The sequence below is a fragment of the Apodemus sylvaticus genome, chromosome 1, assembly GCF_947179515.1.
Source record: "Apodemus sylvaticus chromosome 1, mApoSyl1.1, whole genome shotgun sequence".
NCBI classification, from domain to species: Eukaryota; Metazoa; Chordata; class Mammalia; order Rodentia; family Muridae; genus Apodemus; species Apodemus sylvaticus.
In genome coordinates, this window is record NC_067472.1 from 190,129,962 (window position 1) to 190,151,695 (window position 21,734).

Below are 21,734 nucleotides of genomic sequence, written 5' to 3' on the forward strand. Positions count from 1 at the left end.
CCTACCTTAATACCCTGTCAGGATCCTGTCAGCAAGCGCTTCTTGGCATCAGGAATAGTGTGGGGATTTGTGTGCTACAATGTTACAATAGCTACAAGTGCCATGTGTCTGGTGTGTCTGCAGATGAGATGGATCCCTAGGTGGGGCGACCTGTCTCGGGATGTTTTTTTCTTCAGTCTCTGCTCCATTTTTTTTTTTTTGTCCCCGTCTTTCCTTTGGACAGAAACATTTCTCGGTTAAAATTTTTGAGATGCGTAGGTGGCCCTATCAAACGGGGGCCGAGCCTATCTACTGGAGTGTGACCTTTCTAAGGAAGGTTTCAAATGGCGTCCTAGATGTGCTCCAGAGCTAGGCGCTTCTGCTGGTCTTATTCTGGGAACTGTAGTTCCTGCGCCTGTGCGGTCAAGGTCGCTTCCGTTCCTGGGAGGCAAGGTTGCCATCCCAGTGTACATGTGAGGGGCACCGGAGGGTCCGGTGGCCCTTAAGGTGCGGTCGTGCTCCCTGCGTGTCCCTCGGGGACAGAGTCTGTGGTCAGAGGTGGTGGTGGTGGCTGCTGCGACGGCGGCCGCTCCTCTCTTGCTGGGCTCTGCCTGGGGCCGCGCTGCCTGGATCCACGGACCCATCTCAGCCGCTGGTGGAGCCCCGGGGAGAGTTGAGCTTCCCCCGGAGCCTGGCAGAGCAGCGCTGATGACAGCTGGCCAGTGTCCTGAAGGCTTAACTGGTATGCAGCGCTGGTTTTTACGTGATGTGTGTGTGTGTGTGTGTGTGTGTGTGTGTGTGCGCGCGCATTATTTACTTAGAATGGGGAGTGCCACAGCTTATAAAAAGTGGGAGTAGAGTCACTCCTTCCACCATGTGGGGTCCAGAGACTCAAGTGGTCAGGCTCCACAGCAGGGGCAAAACCTCCCTTCTAAGAAAGGGTTCAGGTTTTGTTGGTCCTTCTTTCACGCACGCGGGAGCCTTTTTGGAGGCTTCTTCAGATAGCAACCTTCACTAGAATGTAAACTTTTTAGCGGTACAGGGGTGGTGGTGGTGGTGAGGAATTTCATTCCCATGTATAGAAACAAGTATGTGTAAGATAGCCGTCAAATTAACTGGCCCTTCTGAGAGTGGCCATCAGTTATGACAGCGTTCTTTAGAGTTCGGAGCTTCTAAAGAATTGTTTTTCTGGGAACCCATCACTGCTTTGTGAGGGGAAGAGCGCCCAGCGCCCCTGAAGCTGCCGGAAATAGAGAATGTGGTGAGTGAGTCCGGTAACCTGGAGGCTTGCACTACCGATGGGCAGGACGGAAGTAGAAAGCCTGGTCAGCGCGCACAGCGCTCGGGGCCGATGGAGAAGCCGAGGAAGCCATGTGGACCGACGGTCCTAGCAATGCTCTCACGGAGCCCTTCCTCCCCCAGCTTGCTTCCCAGAACCCTGCCTTGTCTCAGAGAGGAGAGAACAATGACCAAGTCACAGGTGAGTCGGGACACTTCCCCATTCCCCATAGGGTTAGGGATTGGAACTGTCTACTGGACAAGCGCTCTGCAGCCCCCAGATCCTATTTGCCAAGTTTCAGGCCACTGAAAGACGCTGTTCCCAAAACACACACAAAACCCCCTAGATTGCACCCGAGGAAGGTGCATGCATGTGCACCCTTATGTACCTATGTACACTCACATGAATGCATACATGTATACACACGAGCACACAGAGCACTGCTCACCCTTATGTCCAGCCTGGGATGCCCTGAGCATTCATTTCCTGAACAACCCGGGAGCGTCTGGCTGCCACCATCTGCACAGCTTCTGTGGTTGACCCAGCTCGGGGGATGGAGGGATGAAGAAAGGACAGACTCACAGACAGGCATACGTACAGACAAGCTGGGATCGAATGAGCCCTGTGCTCTGATGGAGACACACCAGCAGCCTGGAACCTCAGCGCGTTTATTAGACACCACTGAGAGCACGCAGGAGTCATGATTCGGGAAACTGAACTGTGAATACTAATGCAAAGGGTGTTTTACATGGTGTTCAGCCAAGCTCTCCAGCTCTGCAGTACCGTCAGTTCCAGCGAGTAGATGCTGGTTTTGCTAACAACAGTGGTGATTTTCCCAGTTAATCTGTAGTCACTAGGTATCCCTGATTTTCTATTCTGGCCTAAAACAGACACCTTTAAAATATCTTGGGTACATTGGTAAGTGATTAAAAATAGCAGTTTTTTTTGAAACTTTCATTTAATTGAATTTTTGTTTTAAAGTGATTATGTATATATCAATGACATATATATGTATAATGAATTTATATATGTCTATATGGACAGAACATTTAACATATATATGTATATTATACATTATATAGATTTACAATGTAACCTTTATGGAACAGTGTGTGGCCATGATTGGCATAATGTAGACTATGTTGATAGTTTGTTAGACATATATAGGCTGCTTAATGAATATCATGCTGTGTCTCAGGTTCCTCGGCAGTTTCATTTAATCCCTTCAGGGATGTTGGGATGGAGCTACTGCTGCACACATGGGTAAACTGAGGCATTGAGAAGTTGCCAAGGTCTAGCTTGTGTGAAGTTGACACAAAACCAGCCAGTACACCCTGTTAGATTGATAGGACTCGGGACTTTACGAGTGATTCAGACTCGAGTGCCGTCCAAGCAGTGGGGCACACAAGCATTTCACAGATTGGAGAATTTTTGGATTTGGGAATATTTGCATAGATGTTGCCAATAAAAAAATTTACTAGTAAAGAATTCTGAATCTGTAATTCATAACCTTGTTCAACGCAAAGCATTTTAAGTGATGTCGTCACTCAATCATGAGATGAGGCTCAGGGCATTTTGGGTTGGGGGTGAAGGGGGGGCCTGAGCGCTCCTGCCCAGGAGGAGCCAGGCATCGTGAGTGTAGGAGGAGCTGGGCATTGGCAGCTGTGTGCAGTATAAGTCAGCACATCGCTCCCGACAGGGCTTGGTGCTCTCTGACTCTGAAATCTGTGACTTCCTATTTAATAACAGCGGACCTAGTGCCGGAGCCGCAGTAATGACACCAAGTTCCTTGCACGGCGTTTTCTCATGTTTGTCCTCTAACCCCTCTTTAGCCATGGGAAGGTTGAATAGGTGCACTGGCTGGTGCTGTGTGTCAACTTGACACCAGCTAGAGTCAGAAGGGAGGGAGGAGCCTCAGTTGGGGAAATGCCTCCGTAGCATCCAGCTGTAGGGCATTGTCTTAATCAGTGAGTGATGTGAGAGTGCCCAGCCCACTGTCGGTGTGAGGAAAAGGTGGTTGGGAGAAAAATCCTGTCTCATCAGAGCTCGCAGGCTCTGACAGGGCAGATGTGGGAAACTGCTGCCTGTGAGGTCGCTGGACCCCGCCCCTGGGGGTGAGGAAAGCACGCAGTCTCCAGTCTCCAGGCCAGGGACAAGAAGTTCTAGCTCTCAGGATACCGTGGAAGAACTGAGAACAGGGCCCCAGGGCGGAAAGGGAAAGGGGCGGGGAGGGAAGGTGTGGTGTGGTGGTTCCTCTCTGGAGAGTCCTTGGTCTAGGCTGGCGGCTAGAAACGCTGGGAGGCAATCTATTGGTTTTAGCGCTTTATTGTAGAAGAGTGGAGTGAAGGAGGGGAAGGTAGAGAAGTAGAAACCGTCCATGACCACGTGGAAAGAGGGGGGAGGGGAGAAGAGGAGAGAGAGAGAGAGAGAGAGAGAGAGAGAGAGAGAGAGAGAGAGAGAGAGAGAGAGAAGAGGAGAGGAGAGTAAGAGGATGAGAGAATAAGAGAGAGGGGAGGGGCAAACATCCCCTTTTACAGTGGGCTGGGCTACAGCCGGGTCACTGTGGGGTGGGTCCAGCCAGAATACCAGGGGCTTGGGCGATGCCCTATGAGACTGATGGCCACAAGATTATGGAGTTTAGGGCCTCGTGGTGTCAGGAGCCCAGTTTCTGGGAGCGTGGGCAAACAGACTTCCCGTCCCTTGTAGATTAATCTCTACTGGGTCTCCGGGGTTTAAACCTAGCTCAACCTGAACACAGACTGCCTTTCACGGTCCAACATTAGATCCCCTGAATCTGGAATAACAGGTGGTTGTGAGCCACCATGTGGGTGTCGCAAACACTCCCTGGGTCCTCCGGAAGAGCAGCCAGAGCTCTGAAGCTCTGAACCATCTTCCCAGCGTCCACTTTATTTATTTATTTATTTATTTATTTATTTATTTATTTATTTATTTATTGTTATTTATCTATTTATTTTATACATATGAGTACACTACCATAGCTCTCTTCAGACACCCCAGAAGAGGGCGTCAGGTCTCATTACAGATGGTTGTAAGCCACCATGTGGTTGCTGGGAATTGAACTCAGGACCTCCAGAAGAATAGTCAGTTCTCTTAACAACTGAGCCATCTCTCTTGCCCCTTATTTATTTTTATTCTCCTTTTTTAGCCTTTGAAGTCTCCAGACTTCATCCCCTCCTGGTCTGCCCCCGACCACTCCCCATCCTGTACCTCTCCTGACCCCCATCCCCACCCTCCCCTGTCTCCAAAGGGATGTTTCTACCTCATCAGGCCTCCCCACTTGCTGGGGCCTCAGTCTCTGGAGGGTTAGGTGCATCTTCTCACTGAGGCCAGACCGGGCAGTCCTCTGCTGTGCATGTGTCAGGGGCCTCGTATCAGCTGGTGTATGCCTCCTGGTTAGCGGCTCAGTGTCTGAGAGGTCTCAGGGGTCCAGATCAGTTGAGACCGCAGATCTTCCCATGGGGCCAACAGATGCTGTGCTTTAAATAAAACATTTGAAACATTCCTTTGTGAGTGTGTGTGTGTGTGTGTGTGTGTGTGAATGCCATGACCAGGGCAATTCCTATAGAGGGAAGCAGCTAATTGGGGCTCATTTACTGCTTCTGAGGTGTAGTCCGTTGTCATCATGATTGGGAGCATAGCAGCATCTGGGCTGACATGGTAACAGGAAGCTATCTATTCAGATCTTCAGGCAGCAGAGGCAGGAGACCTCAGCCTGACTTGAGTATTTGAAACCCCAAAGCCCACCCGCTGACACATTTCCTCTATCTCCTGATCCCTGCCAAGCCTCTCCATTCCCTACAGAGCAAGCACTCACACACATGAGTGTGTGCAGCCGTCCCTATCCAAACCACTGCATTCCGCTCCCTGACCCCCACAGGCTTGTAGTCATATCAGAACGCAAAATGCATTCAGTCCAACCACAGGAGTCTCCCGAGTCTATCACAGTCTCAGTAATGTTTAACAGTCCAAAGTCTAAAGTGTCTTCTGGACTCATGGAATCTCTTTAACACATCTCTTAACAACAATCTCTTTTATACGGTCAAAATTAAAATAAAAATGCAGATCATGGAATCCAACATGCAGTGGCACAGACTAGACCATTGCAGAAGGGAAGAAAGGGTGCACCCTGAGGAAATACTGAACCAGAACCAGAACGGAAGCCGTGAGAGTGAACCCCAAACTCTGCTTCTCCATGTCTGATGTCACAGCGCCTTGCAGCCTCCCCGCCCCCACTCCTTTCAGCTCTGTGGACTGGATCACACTTCTTTCCCTTGGGCTGGTTCCACTCCGTGTGAGCGGTGTTCCTTGGCAGGCATTCTGTGCCCACAGCACTTCTAACCTCTTGGGGTCTCCAAGGCCAGCTTTGCTTTCACAGCTTCACGCAGTGGCCTCTCCGGGCCTCCATGTAGCCCACCCTTGTCCCACGCCTGACCTCCGTGGCATCCCTTACCCGCAGGGAGTTTCCAAGAGCTCTTTCATGCGTCCTTGATCCAGGTAAGTTCAGCTACCAGATGCCCAGTGCTTCTGTACTCTTGTGTAGGGTGCTTCTCCCTCCCTCAGGCAAAGAGTGCCGTTGTACCCCTCCTCGCCTCCGACCGTTGACCTCCTATTTCATTCCGTAAAATCAAGTTGTTTTCAGTTTTTTGTTTTCTACAAGGTCTTGCAGTGTAGCCTGGGCTTGCCCAAAATGTGTGATCCCCTGCCTCAGCTTCCTAAGAATTAGGGTGACAGGCTTCATCCCCTGTTCCTGACTGGAACCTCCCCTTCTAGGGCCGCACACTCCAGCTCTGCCTATCTCCATTTTTTTTTTCTTTTCCAGTTTTGTTTTTGTGTCTCAGCTATTGACCTTTTTTCCTGCTCAGAATTCTCCCTGGTGGAGAGACACGCCCCCCACCACCCTCCAATGACTGTGATCGTCTCACAGGAGTCCTCAGCTGCCTCTGAGGGGCAGTTTTTCCTGTGTCTCCTGCTCACTCTCTCCATTCTGCATGTGCCTCTGACGATCAGACCTTTCTTTGCACAGCTACATGTGGGCATTCGGAGGCAGGCGTTCAGCGGAGGCCTAAGGTGACCTTGAACCTTTGCTCCTGGGCTTACCCCAGATTTCCCACCATGGCCAGTGGTGGCTCGTTCCTGAGTGGGCACTATCTTTGTTGTAGATCTTTGTTCCTCAGAACTCTCGTATGCCCGTCCGCCTTTGATGCTTGTTTCTAGGAAAATGTTTCCAGAGAGAAATTCAGACTCGGACATTCAATGTGAATATCCTTGCTGAAAGCTTATGTTTCAGTTAGGGTTTCATTGCTGCAAAGGGATACCATGGCCACAACAACTATTATAAAGTAAAACATTTAACTGGGGCTGGCTTACAGTTTCAAAGGTTCAACCCAATGTCACCATGACAGGAAACATGGCAGCTTGCAGGCAGACATAGTCCTGAAGGATCTGGGAGTTCTACATTTTGATCCAAAGGCATCCAGAAGGAAACCATCCTTGGCAGCCAGCCGAGAGGAGGGCTTTCTCACACTGGGCGGAGTTTGAGCCCCCAAAGCCTGCCTATACAGTGATACTGTTAAAACTGAACCGTCTTAACTCACCGCCCCCCTGAATGAACCACACAGAAACAGGATTGCTGCAAAACGTGTGAGGAATTTTGTTTTTGTTTTTGTTTTTTTTCTGAGACAGGGTTTCTCTGTATAGACCTGGCTGTCCTGGAACTCACTCTGTAGACCAGGCTGGCCTCGAACTCAGAAATCCACCTGCCTCTGCCTCCCAAGTGCTGGGATTAACGGCGTGTGCCACCACCGCCCAGCAAAGAGTGTTTTGATAAAAAGGAACAAAAGACTAGAACTCATTGTGTATCTAGAGATGACCTTGGACTCCTGATGATTCTGGCCCCCATCTCTGCAATGCTGTTACCACCATGCCCTGATGTTAGGCTTGTGTTCTATTTGAGAATTGCAGGCAAGGTCTTTTATTGCTTTTGGAAAGTTCTCACCTTTATCTCCTAAATACCTTTTTACCTTTTTCATGTCTCTCTTCTTGTTCTTCTTGTTCTTCTTGTTCTTGTTCTTGTTCTTGTTCTTGTTCTTGTTCTTGTTCTTCTTCTTCTTCTTCTTCTTCTTCTTCTTCTTCTTCTTCTTCTTCTTCTTCTTCTTCTTCTTCTTCTTCTTCTTCTTCTCCTCCTCCTCCTCCTCCTCCTCCTCCTCCTCCTCCTCCTCCTCCTCCTCCTTCTCCTCCTCCTCCTCCTTCTCCTCCTTCTCCTCCTCCTCCTCCTCCTCCTCCTTCTTCTCCTCCTTCTTCTTCTCCTCCTTCTTCTTCTCCTCCTTCTTCTCCTTCTTCTCCTCCTTCTCCTCCTTCTCCTCCTCCTTCTTCTCCTTCTCCTCCTTCTCCTTCTCCTTCTCCTTCTCCTCCTTCTTCTTCTTTTTCTTCTTCTTCCTCCTCCTCTCCCAACCCTCCCTCCCTCACCCCTCTCTCTGCTTTCCACCATGAGTTTCTAACCATCCTATATTAGATTCCATGCTATCCTTCTCTTAGATGTGTATTTTTGTCAGACTTTTTCAGTTTTCCTTTTTTAAGAAAAATTACAACAGGATGACATGTAGAGAAGGCTAGCTTCAAACTTGCTCTGTCATTAAGAAAATCTCTGAATTCCTAATACTTCTGGCTCCATCTCTCAAGTGTTAGGGTTAGTTTGGCTCCTTGGGGATACTGGAAAAGTTCCATTGCCCACCATAGTACCCTTTTTTAAAGTGTACTGGATATGAGTTGTGGGGTCATAACCTATAGAAGGGGCATAGTTGGGAATGGCCCAACATCCCTGGGGTTCACAGTGTCAATCAATCCAATTAGAGAAATCACCTGTTACTGGCTAGAGTAATGAAGTCCAGTGGACAAACAGTTTCATTCAGACAGAATCCCTCCATAAGAAAGTATGAGACATAAAAGGCAGCCGTTAGGGTGGGCTGAACTGGAAAAGGATTTTCTCCCATCAGTGGGTATCACTGTACGTTACAGGGGGTCCAGAATCCCCACTCACAGGGAGTGGTATCAGTGGATTTCTCACCACTGCCCATAAAGGAAAGCAGCATGTACCATTGAGTTGTTTGTTATAATGATACACATAAACAAGAAGGGGTATAGGGTCCTGTCTCTGCCTCTTCAGGGGATAGTTTCTGGGCTTTGTTTACAAGGGCCCTTAGGCTCTCCCAAGCCACTTGGGGGATAACTGAGGATGTCCTCTCTCTGCTGGACTCATCACTGTGCCCCCTTGTTGGTCCATGGTTGGGAGAGCATTGCTCTGTAGCTGACGATCGTTTCTGTTCCCCATCAGATTCGCTCAGTTCTGCAATGTGGTCTTCGGTGGCCTCAATGGTCTCATCTGGGTCATTAGTAGTGTGGAGTTTGATAGATCCACCAGGAACCCAGATGAGTTTTTCTACTCCTTCTTGGAAAACACAAACCCTCATTCCATGGCTGCCAGCAGGCTGGTCCCACCCAGGTATTGGTTGGGGGATCCTTCCAATAAACCATGGGAAACATGGGGCAGCATGGGGCTCCAGGGCTTATAGGTAGAGGAAAGGCCTTATAATTAAGTGTAAATAAGGGATCTATTAATTTTTCCTGAGGACTTAGTCCTGAGGCACCCTGTATTCCCCCTCCTTTTTTTTCAGGGAGGAGTAGGCTCCCTTATTGATGCCTTGGAGGTTGTGCGGTTCCCAGTGGAGTGGTTTATTCCCCATTCTTTGTATAAAGAGGCAAATGTGCCACTGGCATATACAGGTCCGTGGTCTGTTTTTACAGCATGGGGCACTCCCATCACTAATATGATCCTTTTCATGGATGCTCTCTATTTTGAGAGTTGCCTCGGTCATGGTGTCTCTTCATAGCAACTTAACGGTGACAAAAATAGTCTGTATTTTACCACCGGGTCACTTTCCCAGCCCCTCTCTAGAAGATTCCAGGCAGGTGCCCCCTCCCTCACACCTCACGGGGATTCTGTGAAAGGATTCTGACTTGATTCAGAATCAAGCTCCTATAGCTACAGTTAAGTTTTAGCTTTCATATGGGACTTCAATGTTTTAGAAAGTATCCACTTGGGAGGCAGAGACAGGGAGGTCTATGAATTCAATGCCTGTATTACAGAGGCCGTTCCAGGACAGCCAGGGCTACACAGAGAAACTCTGTCTTGGGGGAAAAAAAGAAAAAAGCGCCCACCACCACCACCACCACCACCACCACCAACAACAACAACTTATCTACAGTTGCCTTTCATGGTATTTTACAAATGAAAACAAACCAAAACGAACCCGAAAAGCAACTCAGGAGAACAAACTCCCAGAAAGCTATATCCAGGGCCTAACTACCTAACTAGAGTTGAAACAGCATGGAGTTTAACCAAACTTTAGCATTCTGGGAAATGTAGTCCCAGAAGAGCACCAGAGCAAGGCGCTTCCACAGAGGCATTCTGGGAATGGTAATTCCCGCTCCAGCGCCGCTAAAGTAGCTTCCACTTCCGCAAGCCAAGGCGGCCTGGTGGTGCTCCAGATGAAGTGAGATCCCAGAGCGTCCTGCGGCCCTGGTCACTCTTGCTCCCGGTACGTCTCCTCCGGGACCGAGTCCGCGGCTGGGGAGCAGTGAGAGGCGGGGATGGAGGGGGGGGGTGGGCGCCCCTCTCTCGCTGGCCTCTGCCTGCGGTGGCGATGCTCCGGATTCCTGAACCCATCCATCTCAGCCGCTTGTGGAGCTCCGGGGAGAGTCTAGCTTCCCGCGAGCCTGGCAGAGCAGCGGTGGTGATAGATGGCCAGTGTCCTGAAGGCTTAAGTGGTATGCAGCTCTGGTTCTGATTTTATGTATGTATGTATGTATGTATGTATGTATGTATGTATGTATGTATGAATGAATGTATGCATGAATGAATGTGTGTGTATGTATGTATGTATGTATTCAGGCGAGCCCCAGCCTGTACACCGAGGAGATCAGAAGGCAACTTTTCAAAGTCCGGTCTCTTCCCCCACTGTGTGGGGTCTAAAGTCTCAGCCGACCAGTTTTAGCGGCAGTCCCCTTTACTAGGTCGCTATCTTTATGCACGAGAGAAAAGAGACTTTGTGGAGGTGCTTGCAAATGAGCAGCATTTACTAGTAATTAAGCCCTTTTACAGCAAGACAGAGAGAGAGATAATTTCACTCCCATGTATGGAAACAATAATGTGTGAGAGAGCTGTCACAGTTGACAGACCCTTCTGAGAGTGGTGGTCAGTCACAGGCTTTCAATGGCATTCAGGGCTTCGTAAGCATTTGTTTGTCTGGGAAACCCATCACCACAAGCAGATCTGTGAAGGGGAGGAGTGCCCAACACCTTTGAAACTGCCAGAAATAGAGAATGTGGTGAGTGAGTCCGGTAACCTGGAGGCTTGCACTACCGATGAGCAGGACTGAGGTAGAAAGCCTGGTCAGCGCGCACAGCCCTCGGGGCTGATGGAGAAGCCGAGGAAGCCATGTGGGACGGTCCTAGCAATGCTCTCACGGAGCCCTTCCTCCCCCAGCTTGCTTCCCAGAGCCCTGCCTTGTCTCAGAGAGGAGAGAACAATGACCAAGTCACAGGTGAGTCGGGATGCTTCCCCATTCCCCACAGGGCTAGGGATTGGGAACAGGATGCATGCTGGGCAGGTGCTCTGCAGCCGAGCCTCTCTGAGCTGCATGAAGTAAGAGGGGAAGTTTGTGAGAAGAAAGGTCTGGAAGGAGGAGGGATAAGAGAGGACGATGGGGACATGTGCTCCAAGCGCACTGCACACGGGAAAGTGTGAAAGGATGAATAAAATAAATTAACTTAGAGAGAGTGGGCTGGAGAGACGGCTCGGTGGTTAGGGGCACTGACTCTGGCTCAGTTTGTTCCCACACCCAATAGCTTCCAACCACTTGTAACTCCACTCCAGGGTGTCCGGCGCCCTCTTCCGGCCTCCCAGGGCACCTGCACACAGGGAAGTCCAGCTTTCCTCTTCCACCTTGCTGAAGCAGGCCTCCTGTGTGTGGACTCAGTGGAGGCCGGCAGATCCCTGGTGCTCACGGGCAGCCATCCTAGCCTGTTCGACAAGTTCCAGGCCAGGGAAAGGCCTGGCCTGACTCTAAACAACAGCAATAAAAAAGGTGGCCAGTACCTGAGAAAGGACACCAGAGATTGTCCTCTAGCCTCTACATGCATGTGCACCCTCAGGTACATGCCTGCAGACATGTATGCACACATGCACAGGCCTCTGGCCCCCCTCATTTCCTGCAGCAGGCATCCTGAGCATTCGTTTCCTGAACAACCATGGAGAGTGTACGGCTTCTGTGGTTGACCCAGCTCGGGGGATGGAGGGACGAAGAAAGGACAGACTCACAGACAGGCGTACAGACAAGCTGGGATCGAATGAGCCCTGTACTCTGATGGAGACACACCAGCAGCCTGGAATCTCAGTGCGTTTATTAGACACCACTGAGAGCACCCAGGAGTCATGGTTCAGGAAACTGAACTGTGAATACTAATGCAAAGGGTGTTTTACATGGTGTTTAGCCAAGCTTTCTAGCTCTGCAGTACCGTCATCACTGAAGGAAGTCAGGACAGGAATTCAAACAGAGCAGGAACCTGGAGGCAGGAGCTGATGCAGAGGCCGTGGGTTGGTGCTAATTCTGAAATCCGTGACACCCAGTTCATGTCCTGAACCTAGTGACCCAGAAGTGACACCAAGTTTCTTGCACAGCGGGGTTTTTTTGTTTGTTTATTTGTTTGGTTTTTTTCTTTGTCCCTTAGCCCTCTCTGTAGCCATGGAAACGGGTGAATGGGTGTACTGGCTGTGATGTGTGTCAAGTTAACACCAGCTAGAGTCATCAGAGAGGAAGGAGCCTCAGTTAAGAAATGAAAGGAAATGCCCGCATAGGATCCAACTGTAGGGCATTTTCTTAATTAGTGAGCTATGTGGGAGGCCCAGCCCACTGTGGGTAGTGCCATCCCTGGTCTGATGGTTCTGGGTTCTATAAGAAAACAGGTTTAGCAAGCCATGATGAGCAGGCCAGTAAACCGCACCTCCCCGTGACCTCTGCATCAGCTCTTCCCTCCAGGATCCAGCCCTGTTTGAGTTCCTGTCATGACTTCCTCCAGGGAAAGTGGTTTAGTTCCTGAATTAACAGGAATATGGAAGTGTAAGCCAAGTAAAGACTTTCTCCCCAACTTGCCTTTTGGTTATGGCGTTGTGTCCCAGCAATAGAAACCCTAACTATAGACACTGTGTGAACAGAAGCTCAGGTCCTAGTGGCATTGGGAATGAACCTGAGGCGTCACGTGTTTGCTGTCACAGGAGGCAGTGACGTTCAGGGACGTGGCCGTGGTCTTCAGTGAGGAGGAGCTGAGGCTGCTGGACGCTGCCCAGAGGAAGCTGTACCACGATGTGATGCTGGAGAACTTCAGGAACCTCCTGGCCGTGGGTGAGGTCGGGGGCCCGTGTCCTTGGTGATGTCTGAAGTTCACATCCCGTGTGTCTGTTGTAGTCCTCTGCTTTCCTGTTAGGTTTACATATTTTGTATTTTATGTGTCTGTGAGTGTTTGGTCTGCGTGTGTGTCTTGTGTCGCATTCACTCATGATGCCCACAGAGGACAGAAGAAGGCACTAGATCCCTTGGACCTCGAGTTACAGATGGTTATGGGAACTACAAATCAAACCTGGGTCCTGTGGAAGAGCAGGATCCTCTCTCCAGCTTCTACTTTATTTATTTATTTATTGAAGATCTGACACCCACATATACACATAAAAGCAGGCAGAACACCAACGTACATAAAATAAAAATAAATAATTTTTTATTAGATATTTTCTTTATTTTCATTTCACATGTTATCCCCTTTCCTTGTTCCCCCCCACACACACACACACTGAAAACCCCCATCACATTCCCCACTCCCCTGCTCACCAACCTACCCGCTCTCCCTTCCTTGTCCTGTCATTCCCCTACACTGGGGCATCAAGCCTTCCCAGGACCAGTGGCCTCTCCTCTCACTGATGTCCAACAAGGCCATCCTCTGCTACATATACAGCTGGAAACATGGGTCCCTCCATGTGTACTCTTTGGTTGGTGGTTTAGTCCCTGGGAGCTCTGGGAGTACTGGTTTGTTCATATTGTTGTTCCTCCTTTGGGGCTGCAAGCCCCTTCAGCTCCTTGGGCCCTTTCTCTAACTCCTCCATTGGGAACCCTGTGCTCAGTCCAATGGTTGGCTGAGAGTATCCCCTTGTGTATTGCCAGGCACTGGCGGAGCCTCTCAGGAGACAGCTATATCAGGTTCCTGCCAGCAAGCATTTCTTGGCATCGCAATAGTGTCTGGGTTTACTGACTGGGTTTGGATCCCTAGGTGGGGCAGTCTCTGGATGGCCTTTTCTTCAGTCCCTGCTCCACACTTTGTTTCTGTATTTCCTCCAATGGGTATTTTGTTCTCCCTTCTAAGAAGGACCAAAGTATCCACACTTTGATCTTCCTTCTTCTTGAGCTCAGTCCCATAACCCCTAAAGAAATAGAAGCAGTCATTAATAGTCTGCCAATCAAAAACAGCCTGGGACCAGATAGGTTTAGTGCAGAGTTCTATTGGACCTTCAAAGAAGACCTAATACCAATACTTTTCAAAGTTCCACAAAATAAAAAGAGAAGGAAAACTACCCAATTTTTTCTATGAAGCCACAATTACTCTGATATCTAAACCACACAAAGACACAACAAAGAGAGAGCTTCAGACCAATTTCCCTTATGAACATGGATGCAAAACTACTTAATAAAATTCTCACAAATCGAATCCAAGAACACATCAAAATGATCATCATGATCAAGTAGAATTCATCTCAGGGATGCAGGGATAGTTCAATATGTGGAAATTCATCAACATAATCCACTATATAAACAAACTCAAAAATAGCTCCTCCAAACTCACTTATTTTTTACAACTGCATTTTACATGTAGATGAAGTGCTTTAAATCAAAATTTAAAAATATTTTTTGAGTGTGAGTTTGTATATGTGTGTGTGTGTGTGTGTGTGTGTGTGTGTCTTAGTCAATCCCATGATCATGCTAACTCTTATAAAGGAATTTTACTGAGGCCTGACACCACCATTTCTGAGATTTAGTCCATTATTGTGATGGGATAGCATGGTAGCAGGGGTTTTACATCTGGATCTAGAGGCAGCAGGAAGAGAGACACCGGTTCTAGCTTTATTTGGAACTGCAAAGCCCACTCCCATTGACACATTTTCTTGAACAAGGCCACACCTCCTGATCCCTGTCAAGCCTTGGCATTCCCTATGCACCAAGCATTCACACACATGAGCTAGCCTGTGGCAGCCATACCTGTTCAAACCACCACATTCCACGCCTTGGCCCCGCAGGCTTGTAGTCATATGGAATACAGAATGCATTTAGACTAACCATAAAATCCCCATGGTCTGCCACAGTCTTAGCACTGTTTAGAAGTCCAGTGTTAAAGTCCCTTCTGAGACTCATGCAATCTCTTAGGTGTAACTTTCCATAAAAAAATAAATAAATAAAATAACCAGATAATCCAACCTACAGTGGCACATAATACACCGTTCTAAAAGGGAGGAAGGGGAGCTTAGTGAGGAAATACTGAACCAAAAATAGAACAAAAACAATAAAAGCAGGGGCTGGGGAGATGGCTCAGTGGTTGAGAGCACTGACTGCTCTTCCACAGGTCCTGAGTTAATTCCCGGCAACCACATGGTGGCTCACAACCATCTGTGATAGGATCTGATGCCCTCTTCTGGTATGTCTGAAGACAGTGATAGTGTACTCACATACATAAAATAAATCTTAAAAATCACAAACATGATAGCAAACTCTAAGCTGAGCATCCTCACATCTGATATCAAAGTGCCCTTCAGACTCCTTTCAGCTCTGTTGACTGTAGCACATTTGGGGTGGGGCTGGGGGGTGGTTTCCACTCCCTGTTAGTAGCTCTCCTCGTCAGGTTTCCCATGTGTCACATGTCTAACCTATTGGGGTCTCCAGGGCAATGCCGGCTTGGATTCACAGCTTCATACATCTGGCCTGTGTGGCTTTCCATAGTTTTAGGGAGATTCCACAACTCCTCTTTGATGTCCTTGTCCCAGACAGGTAAGTACAGCCCCCAAATGCCCCAGGACTGCTTCTGGTCTTGTGTAGGATGCTTCCTCCTCCACACAACTGAGGAATCCCATTGTGTCGCTCCCTGTCTCAGACCGTTGACCTCCATTTCACTCAGTAAAATCAAGCTGTTGGCAGGTTTATTGTTTTGTGGAACAGTCTTGCTATCTAGCCCAGGCTTGGCGAGAAATCTGTGATCCTCCTGCCTCAGTTTCCCAAGCATGAGGCGAACAGGTTTAGTCCACTGCGTCTGACTGGAAATCCATCTTCCTGGTTCCTCACACTCCAGCTCTACTGGGCTTCCCTCCCAGCCCCCCTGCTTCCTGTTGAGGTTTGGTCTTGTCTGTTGTACGCTCCTAGACCTGGAGTTTTCACGTAGACCCGAGTGACCCCGCTCCCCGAGTTCTTTCTGATTGATAAGTAAAGACACAACAGCTAATGTGTGGGCAGAAGAGACATAAGTGTGGCTTAGGATGCCCGGGCTTGGGGGTTGGAAGAGAACCATGAGGGGGAGAAGAAGGTGAAGGAGGAAGGAGAAGCGGCCTTGGGTTGGGTGAGTTCAAGAGAACATGGCCCTGAGGGCTGGTCAACTGCATATAAGGACAATCCTGATGAAACATAGTAAGTAATAACTCAGAGTTATCAACAGGAAAGTAAGTTCTCTTTTTTTTAATATTTATTTATTTATTATATGTAAGTACGTTGTAGGTGTCTTCAGATACCCCAGAAGAGGTGCATCAGATCTCATTATGGATGGTTATGAGACACCATGAGGTTGCTAGGATTTGAACTCAGGACCTTCAGAAGAGCAGTCAGTGCTCTTAGCCGCTGAGCCATCTCTCCAGCCCAGGAAAGTAGGTTCTAATTAGCACAGAAGGTAGACATCTGCCCAGCTCTTGTGCTTTTTAAGGCTTCTTGTAAATATAAAGGTTGTGTGTGTCTTTTATCAAGACTAGCAGGGTAGGAACCCCAGGTCAGGATTAAATAGTTTCTACAGCAGTGTTGGTCTTCAGCCTCAGCTGTCGCTGCTTTCTTTTCTCTGCCCAGAATGCTCTTCCCTGTCAGAGTGTTGCGGCCTCCCAGTCTCCGCATTAGTCTCCTCAGCAGGCCCTTCTCCGAGAGGCAGCTTTCCATGTACCTCTCACTTAATCTCTCCACTCTGCACTTGCCTCCTCTGGTGTCTGCGCACCACCACACCTGTTACCACAGCGTTCCGTTTTAGTCGTGACGAAGCACACCGACAGTGGAATGGTTGCACACTGAGCAGCCACAGCTCCATGAAGCCCGGGCCCCTTGGGCAGCTGCAGCAACCTCTAGCCCCATACATCCTTCCCTGTCCCTCACAAGAGCATTCCTCTCCCAGCCTGTAACCCCGTTCCTCAGCTCCTTTCTCCCTCTGACACTATGCGGTCCTAATGTGTCATAAAAGCCACCAAGCTGCATCCCGGGAACACAGATCTTCTAATTTGTCTGTTTCTGTTTTTTAGCTTCAGAAGTTGTCCCGTTCACCACAGTTGTTTCTTGTCCTTATAGTTTGATATTGGTTTATATTCTTGTTTCTTTGGTGTAGCTCTCAGATAGTGTTACAACCTTGGTTATTCTGTCAGGATGTCTGCATTAGGTCAAGACAGCTGAAATCTTCCTTATTTAGCCCCTTCCCCTGCTCCTTTGTGAGCCTGGCATTCTTAGGTTGGAGAGATGTCATTTAAAGAAACCCACTTGCTCAGGCCTTGCAGTCTGCCTTTTTTCCAGAGAAGCCCTTACTCATCAGTAGGCGCTCTTTGAGTCTTGTCATCTAAAAGCTGTAGCTCTCTTCTCATAGTTTCTAAGTATGCTTGTGAGATGAAGTTATTCCAGTCTCCTCCGACATGTGTTCTCTGAGACACAGGAACTTCCTCAAACTGGACATCATCGTTTGGGCCTTTGCTGTTCCGAGCGATCCCTGTACACTCTTTTCCTCAGCCTCCAAAGCTCACTGTGCCTTCCCGTTACACTCTCATCGCTTGGATGAGTCAGGTTAGGACTAGGAAGCTCTCTCTGCTGCCCACAGTCTCGTGGTCAATTGTGGCTGGCCCTTGAATGTGTATTCTGTTTGTTGTAGAACTTTTTTCCTCAGAACTCTTGTTGCTTTGATGCTGGTCTCTAGTTAATGTTTCCAGAGAGAAATAATGCCCCCATCCGTGCTGATATTACCTTCTATTATCTGTTCTTTCAGGAGGCCAGAGTCCAAATAAGAAGGAGATTGTTGATGCAACAGGATTAAGGTGCCTTTTGCTGGGGCAGCTTCTATGCCGGGAAATAACAAGCCATAATATCAACAAACTAGCCAGAGCTCCAGAAGCTGTAATCAACACTCAGGGAAAGGGTTCTTGGAGTAAAAGACATCTTAGGAAAAGACAGAACCATCAGAAACACTGTCTGCAGACTCTGATGAAAAACAAGCCCCAGCTGTCGGCTCAGCATTCTCCTGCACACAGTACGCAGGAGGACACCAGGCATAGCGTCAGTGTCCCCGTTCACCAAGGCACTCATCCAGGAAGAAAGCGCTTCTGCTGTCGCGAGTGTGGCAAAGGTTTCAGTAAAAGCTCAGCACTTCAGACTCACCAGAGAACGCACACGGGGGAGAAGCCCTGCAGAGGCAACAGCTGTGGGAAAAGCTTCAGTCGTGGCTCTGATCTCAGCAGCCACTGCCAAGGGCACACCGGAGAGAAACCTTACAAGTGTGAAGTGTGTGAGAAGGGCTTCATGCGGTGTTCACACCTCCAGGCTCACAAGAGAAGTCACACAGGAAAGAAGCCAAATAAGTGTGGAGACCGTGGCAGGCGCTTCGGCTGTAGCTCGAACCTCCACGCCCACCAGAGAGTCCACACTAAGAACAAACCGTACAAGTGTGATTACGGGAAGTGCTTCAGCTTGAGATTCAACCTCCACAGCCATCAGCGGGTCCACACGGGAGAGAAGCCATATAAATGTGAAGAGTGCGGGAAGGCTTTCAGTCGGTTCTCACATCTTCGGACTCATCAGAGAGTGCACACAGGGGGAAAGCCCTATCAGTGCGACAACTGTGGGAAGGGCTTCAGCCGCAGCTCAGATCTCAACATCCACCGCCGAGTGCACACCGGAGAGAAACCTAACACTTGTGATGTGTGTGGGAAGGGCTTCACCCATTTGTCACACCTCCAGGCCCACGAGAGAATTCACACAGATCAGAAGCCATATAAGTGTGGAGACTGTGGCAAAAGCTTCAGCTGTAGATCAAACCTTCACACCCACCAGAGAGTCCACACGGGAGAGAAACCCTATAAATGTGAGGAGTGTGGGAAAGGCTTCAGTCTTATCTCTAGTCTACTGGCTCATCAAAGAGTCCAAACTGTCAAGAAGCCATTCAAATGCAATTCCTGCCAGAAGCGATTCAGTCAGGCCTGGAACCTCCATGCCCACCAGAGGGTGCACACAGGGGAGAAGCCCTACAAATGTGACACGTGCGGGAAAGCCTTCGGCCAGAGGTCTGGTCTCCAAATCCATCAGAGAATTCACACCGGGGAGAAGCCTTTCAAGTGTGAGGAGTGTGGGAAGAGATTCAGCCTGAATTCTGGACTTATTGCTCACCGGAGAGTCCACACGGGAGAGAAACCCTACGAATGCCAGGAGTGTGGGAAAGGCTTCAGTCTTGCCTCAAGCCTACGGACTCATCAGAGGATTCACACTGGTGAGAAGCCCTTCCAATGCAGTGAGTGCCAGAAGCGGTTCAGTCAGGTCTCACACCTCCAGTCCCATCAGAGAGTGCACACCGGGGAGAAGCCCTTCGAATGTGACACGTGTGGAAAAGCCTTCAGCCAGAAGTCTGGTCTCCAAGTCCATAAGAGAATTCACACCGGGGAGAAGCCGTTCAAGTGTGAGGAGTGTGGGAAGGAGTTTATCTGGAGCTCAGGGCTTAGTGCTCACCGGAAGGCTCACACAGAGAAACCCTACATGTGTCAGCAGAATGGGAAGGGCGCCATCAGGCCTCACACTTCCAATTGACAGTCTGTGCCAATGTAAACATAGCAGGAGCTTTATATCAAGTCTGTGAGAAGATAATTAGAAACAAAATATAACTTAGCTATTAAACATGAGAAAAAGCATTATGAAACCTGGCGAAATTATACAAGTAGTCAAATAGCATTCTGATAGGAAATGATGCATTTAGATTTATATTTAACAATTTTATATCCTCCCTAGATATAGTCTGCAGTCTCTTCTTTTGAAGGGGTCTCTGGCACGGTGGAGAGTCTGCAGAGGATGATGGCTGAAGTGGGCATGAAGGAGGTGGCAGGTGTGGAAGTCTCTGTCCATGGAGAAGGCCTGGTCCAGTCAAGTGGTCTGGCATCTATAGGGTCCTGTAAATATATAAACAGAGGTCCCAGAAAAACATCCAGTCTTTTTTTTTATTATCCAGCGAGTAGGTCTTTATTTTATTAGAGGCTTGAGATTTTTTAAAGGGGGACTTATTTTTTGTTCTATGATAAGGATATGTGTGGCATGAATTCATTAAGCTGCTCTATGCTTCTGTGACAGGTTGCATGCCCAAGAGCTCTCCGGATTCATAAATGAAAGATGCATACACACACACACACACACACACACACACACACACACACACACACACACATACTAGTTAATTTTGATATGCCTTGACTAGCTCAAAGACTGGGCACTTGTAATGCTTCCCATGGCTAGCAAACACTACCCTCCAGTATTACACAGTTAACATATTTTAAAATCTATATTTCATCTCTGCTACCCTGGACTCAATCAGGGTTAGGGTTCGGGTTCAGGTTAGTGTTCGGGTTAGGGTTAGGGCTAGGGTTCGGGTTAGGGTTAGGGCTAGGGTTTGGGTTCGGGTTAGGGTTAGGGCTAGGGTTTGGGTTAGGGTTCGGGTTAGGGCTAGGGTTTGGGTTAGGGTTCGGGTTAGGGTTCGGGTTAGGGTTCGGGCCACTTACCAGAATTTTCACATGGCTGGTCCTGTCCTATGCCTGCCTCTTGGAGACTCTGCTCCTTCCCCTCTCCTCTCTTCCCAAGCCCTAGAAGCCCTGCCCCTCTCTGTTCTGCCTAGACATTGGCTGCTGGCATCTTTCTTTACCAATCAGAACCAAGTGAGGGCGGGTCCCTCAGTGTCTTACACGCAATCGCTCACGTAAGCAGTTTTGAGGACCAACGTTAACACAAGCAGCATTAAGCCAAACCCACTTCAGGGATGAGTAATTGTGAGCTTATTTTGTAATTTATATGTCTGTCTTTTAAGGTCTGATGAGCTCATTTCATAATAGTGTGTCCCTGTGAACTGTAGGGAATGTCAGTGGAGTATGAGAAATTAAGAGTCAAACACTTAAAGACACAATTTTTAAAAAGTTTTTAAACTTCAAACAAGGGTATCGTGTGATTTTTTTTTTAAAGCCCTTGGCATATCCAAGATTATAAAATAATGAAACGAATGCTGTCTCATATCTTTGAAAGTTTTCCCAGGTTAGGCAAAGGCATTAATAACAAGGAGAAAAAAAACTAAGTGTCCATACATACAAGAATAAAGGCTAACTTTCAAAAAAGACAGGACATGTGTCCCATTTGTCTGTTTTAAACACAAAGACTCTGGCTTATCAGGGACTAACTCCCAAGAGGGGTTACCAGCTCTGCAGGAATACAGGAGCAGTTTAATTGAGTGCTGTAAGATTTTGCTAAGTTGCTTTGTAGAAAAAGCAACAACTTTTTGTCGAGGGACTAATTTAGCCCTTATCTTCATGCGTAGGGCCATGAAGCTTAGAATGAACTTGAACATGTCCAATAGAGAAAGGGCTATTTCTAAATTGAATCAAGACTTGTAATTCTGCAAGTTGGGGATAGAATCATGAAGTAGCTATGAGACAGTGAAGCTGTTTTTAAAAGGGCATGCCATTAGTATTTAAAAGATAACTATTGTCATTAGCTCTGTTTGTTATGCAAAGGTTTCTTGTATGAGGAAAATTTCTTTAAGATCTTTAAACTGATCTCTCTTTCTCCCTTCCTCCTTCCCTCCCTCCTCCCTCTCTTTCTTTCTTTCTGTCCATTCATCTGTCACTGTCTGTCCACTGGCCTTCCTTCCTTCCTTCCTTCCTTCCTTCCTTCCTTCCTTCCTTCCTTCCTTCCTTCCTTCCTTCCTTCCTGTTATTTGGGCCCAGATTTTGTTGATGTTTAACATAACAAAGAACAGTTGTTAAAGGCTTTGATTATTTTTCTCTGCTTCAATTTTATCAATTTCTGCTTTGATTCTTTTTTTTTTTTTGTGCAATTTT

The 21,734-nt window shown here is 48.2% G+C and overlaps 2 protein-coding genes across 6 annotated transcripts in view; one reads left to right on the forward strand and one right to left on the reverse strand.

Annotated features, from left to right (window-relative positions):
* Positions 1-21,734, reverse strand: part of LOC127673844 (zinc finger protein 235-like) — a 116,890-nt gene that overhangs the window by 38,361 nt on the left and 56,795 nt on the right. The gene's annotated exons all lie outside the window — the stretch shown is intronic.
* Positions 646-20,261, forward strand: LOC127673722 (zinc finger protein 235-like). 5 transcript variants are annotated; one of them, XM_052169516.1, is made up of 4 exons: positions 646-721; positions 10,821-10,878; positions 12,609-12,735; positions 17,642-20,261. In XM_052169516.1, the coding sequence occupies exons 2-4, from the start codon at positions 10,864-10,866 to the stop codon at positions 19,447-19,449; spliced, it is 1,950 nt and encodes a 649-aa protein (XP_052025476.1). In that variant the 5' UTR covers positions 646-721; positions 10,821-10,863; the 3' UTR covers positions 19,450-20,261. The 5 variants fall into 5 exon arrangements, with proteins under 5 accessions (XP_052025476.1, XP_052025482.1, XP_052025466.1 ...); XM_052169508.1 differs by lacking the exon at positions 646-721 and adding an exon at positions 9,578-9,873; XM_052169510.1 differs by lacking the exon at positions 646-721 and adding an exon at positions 10,018-10,102.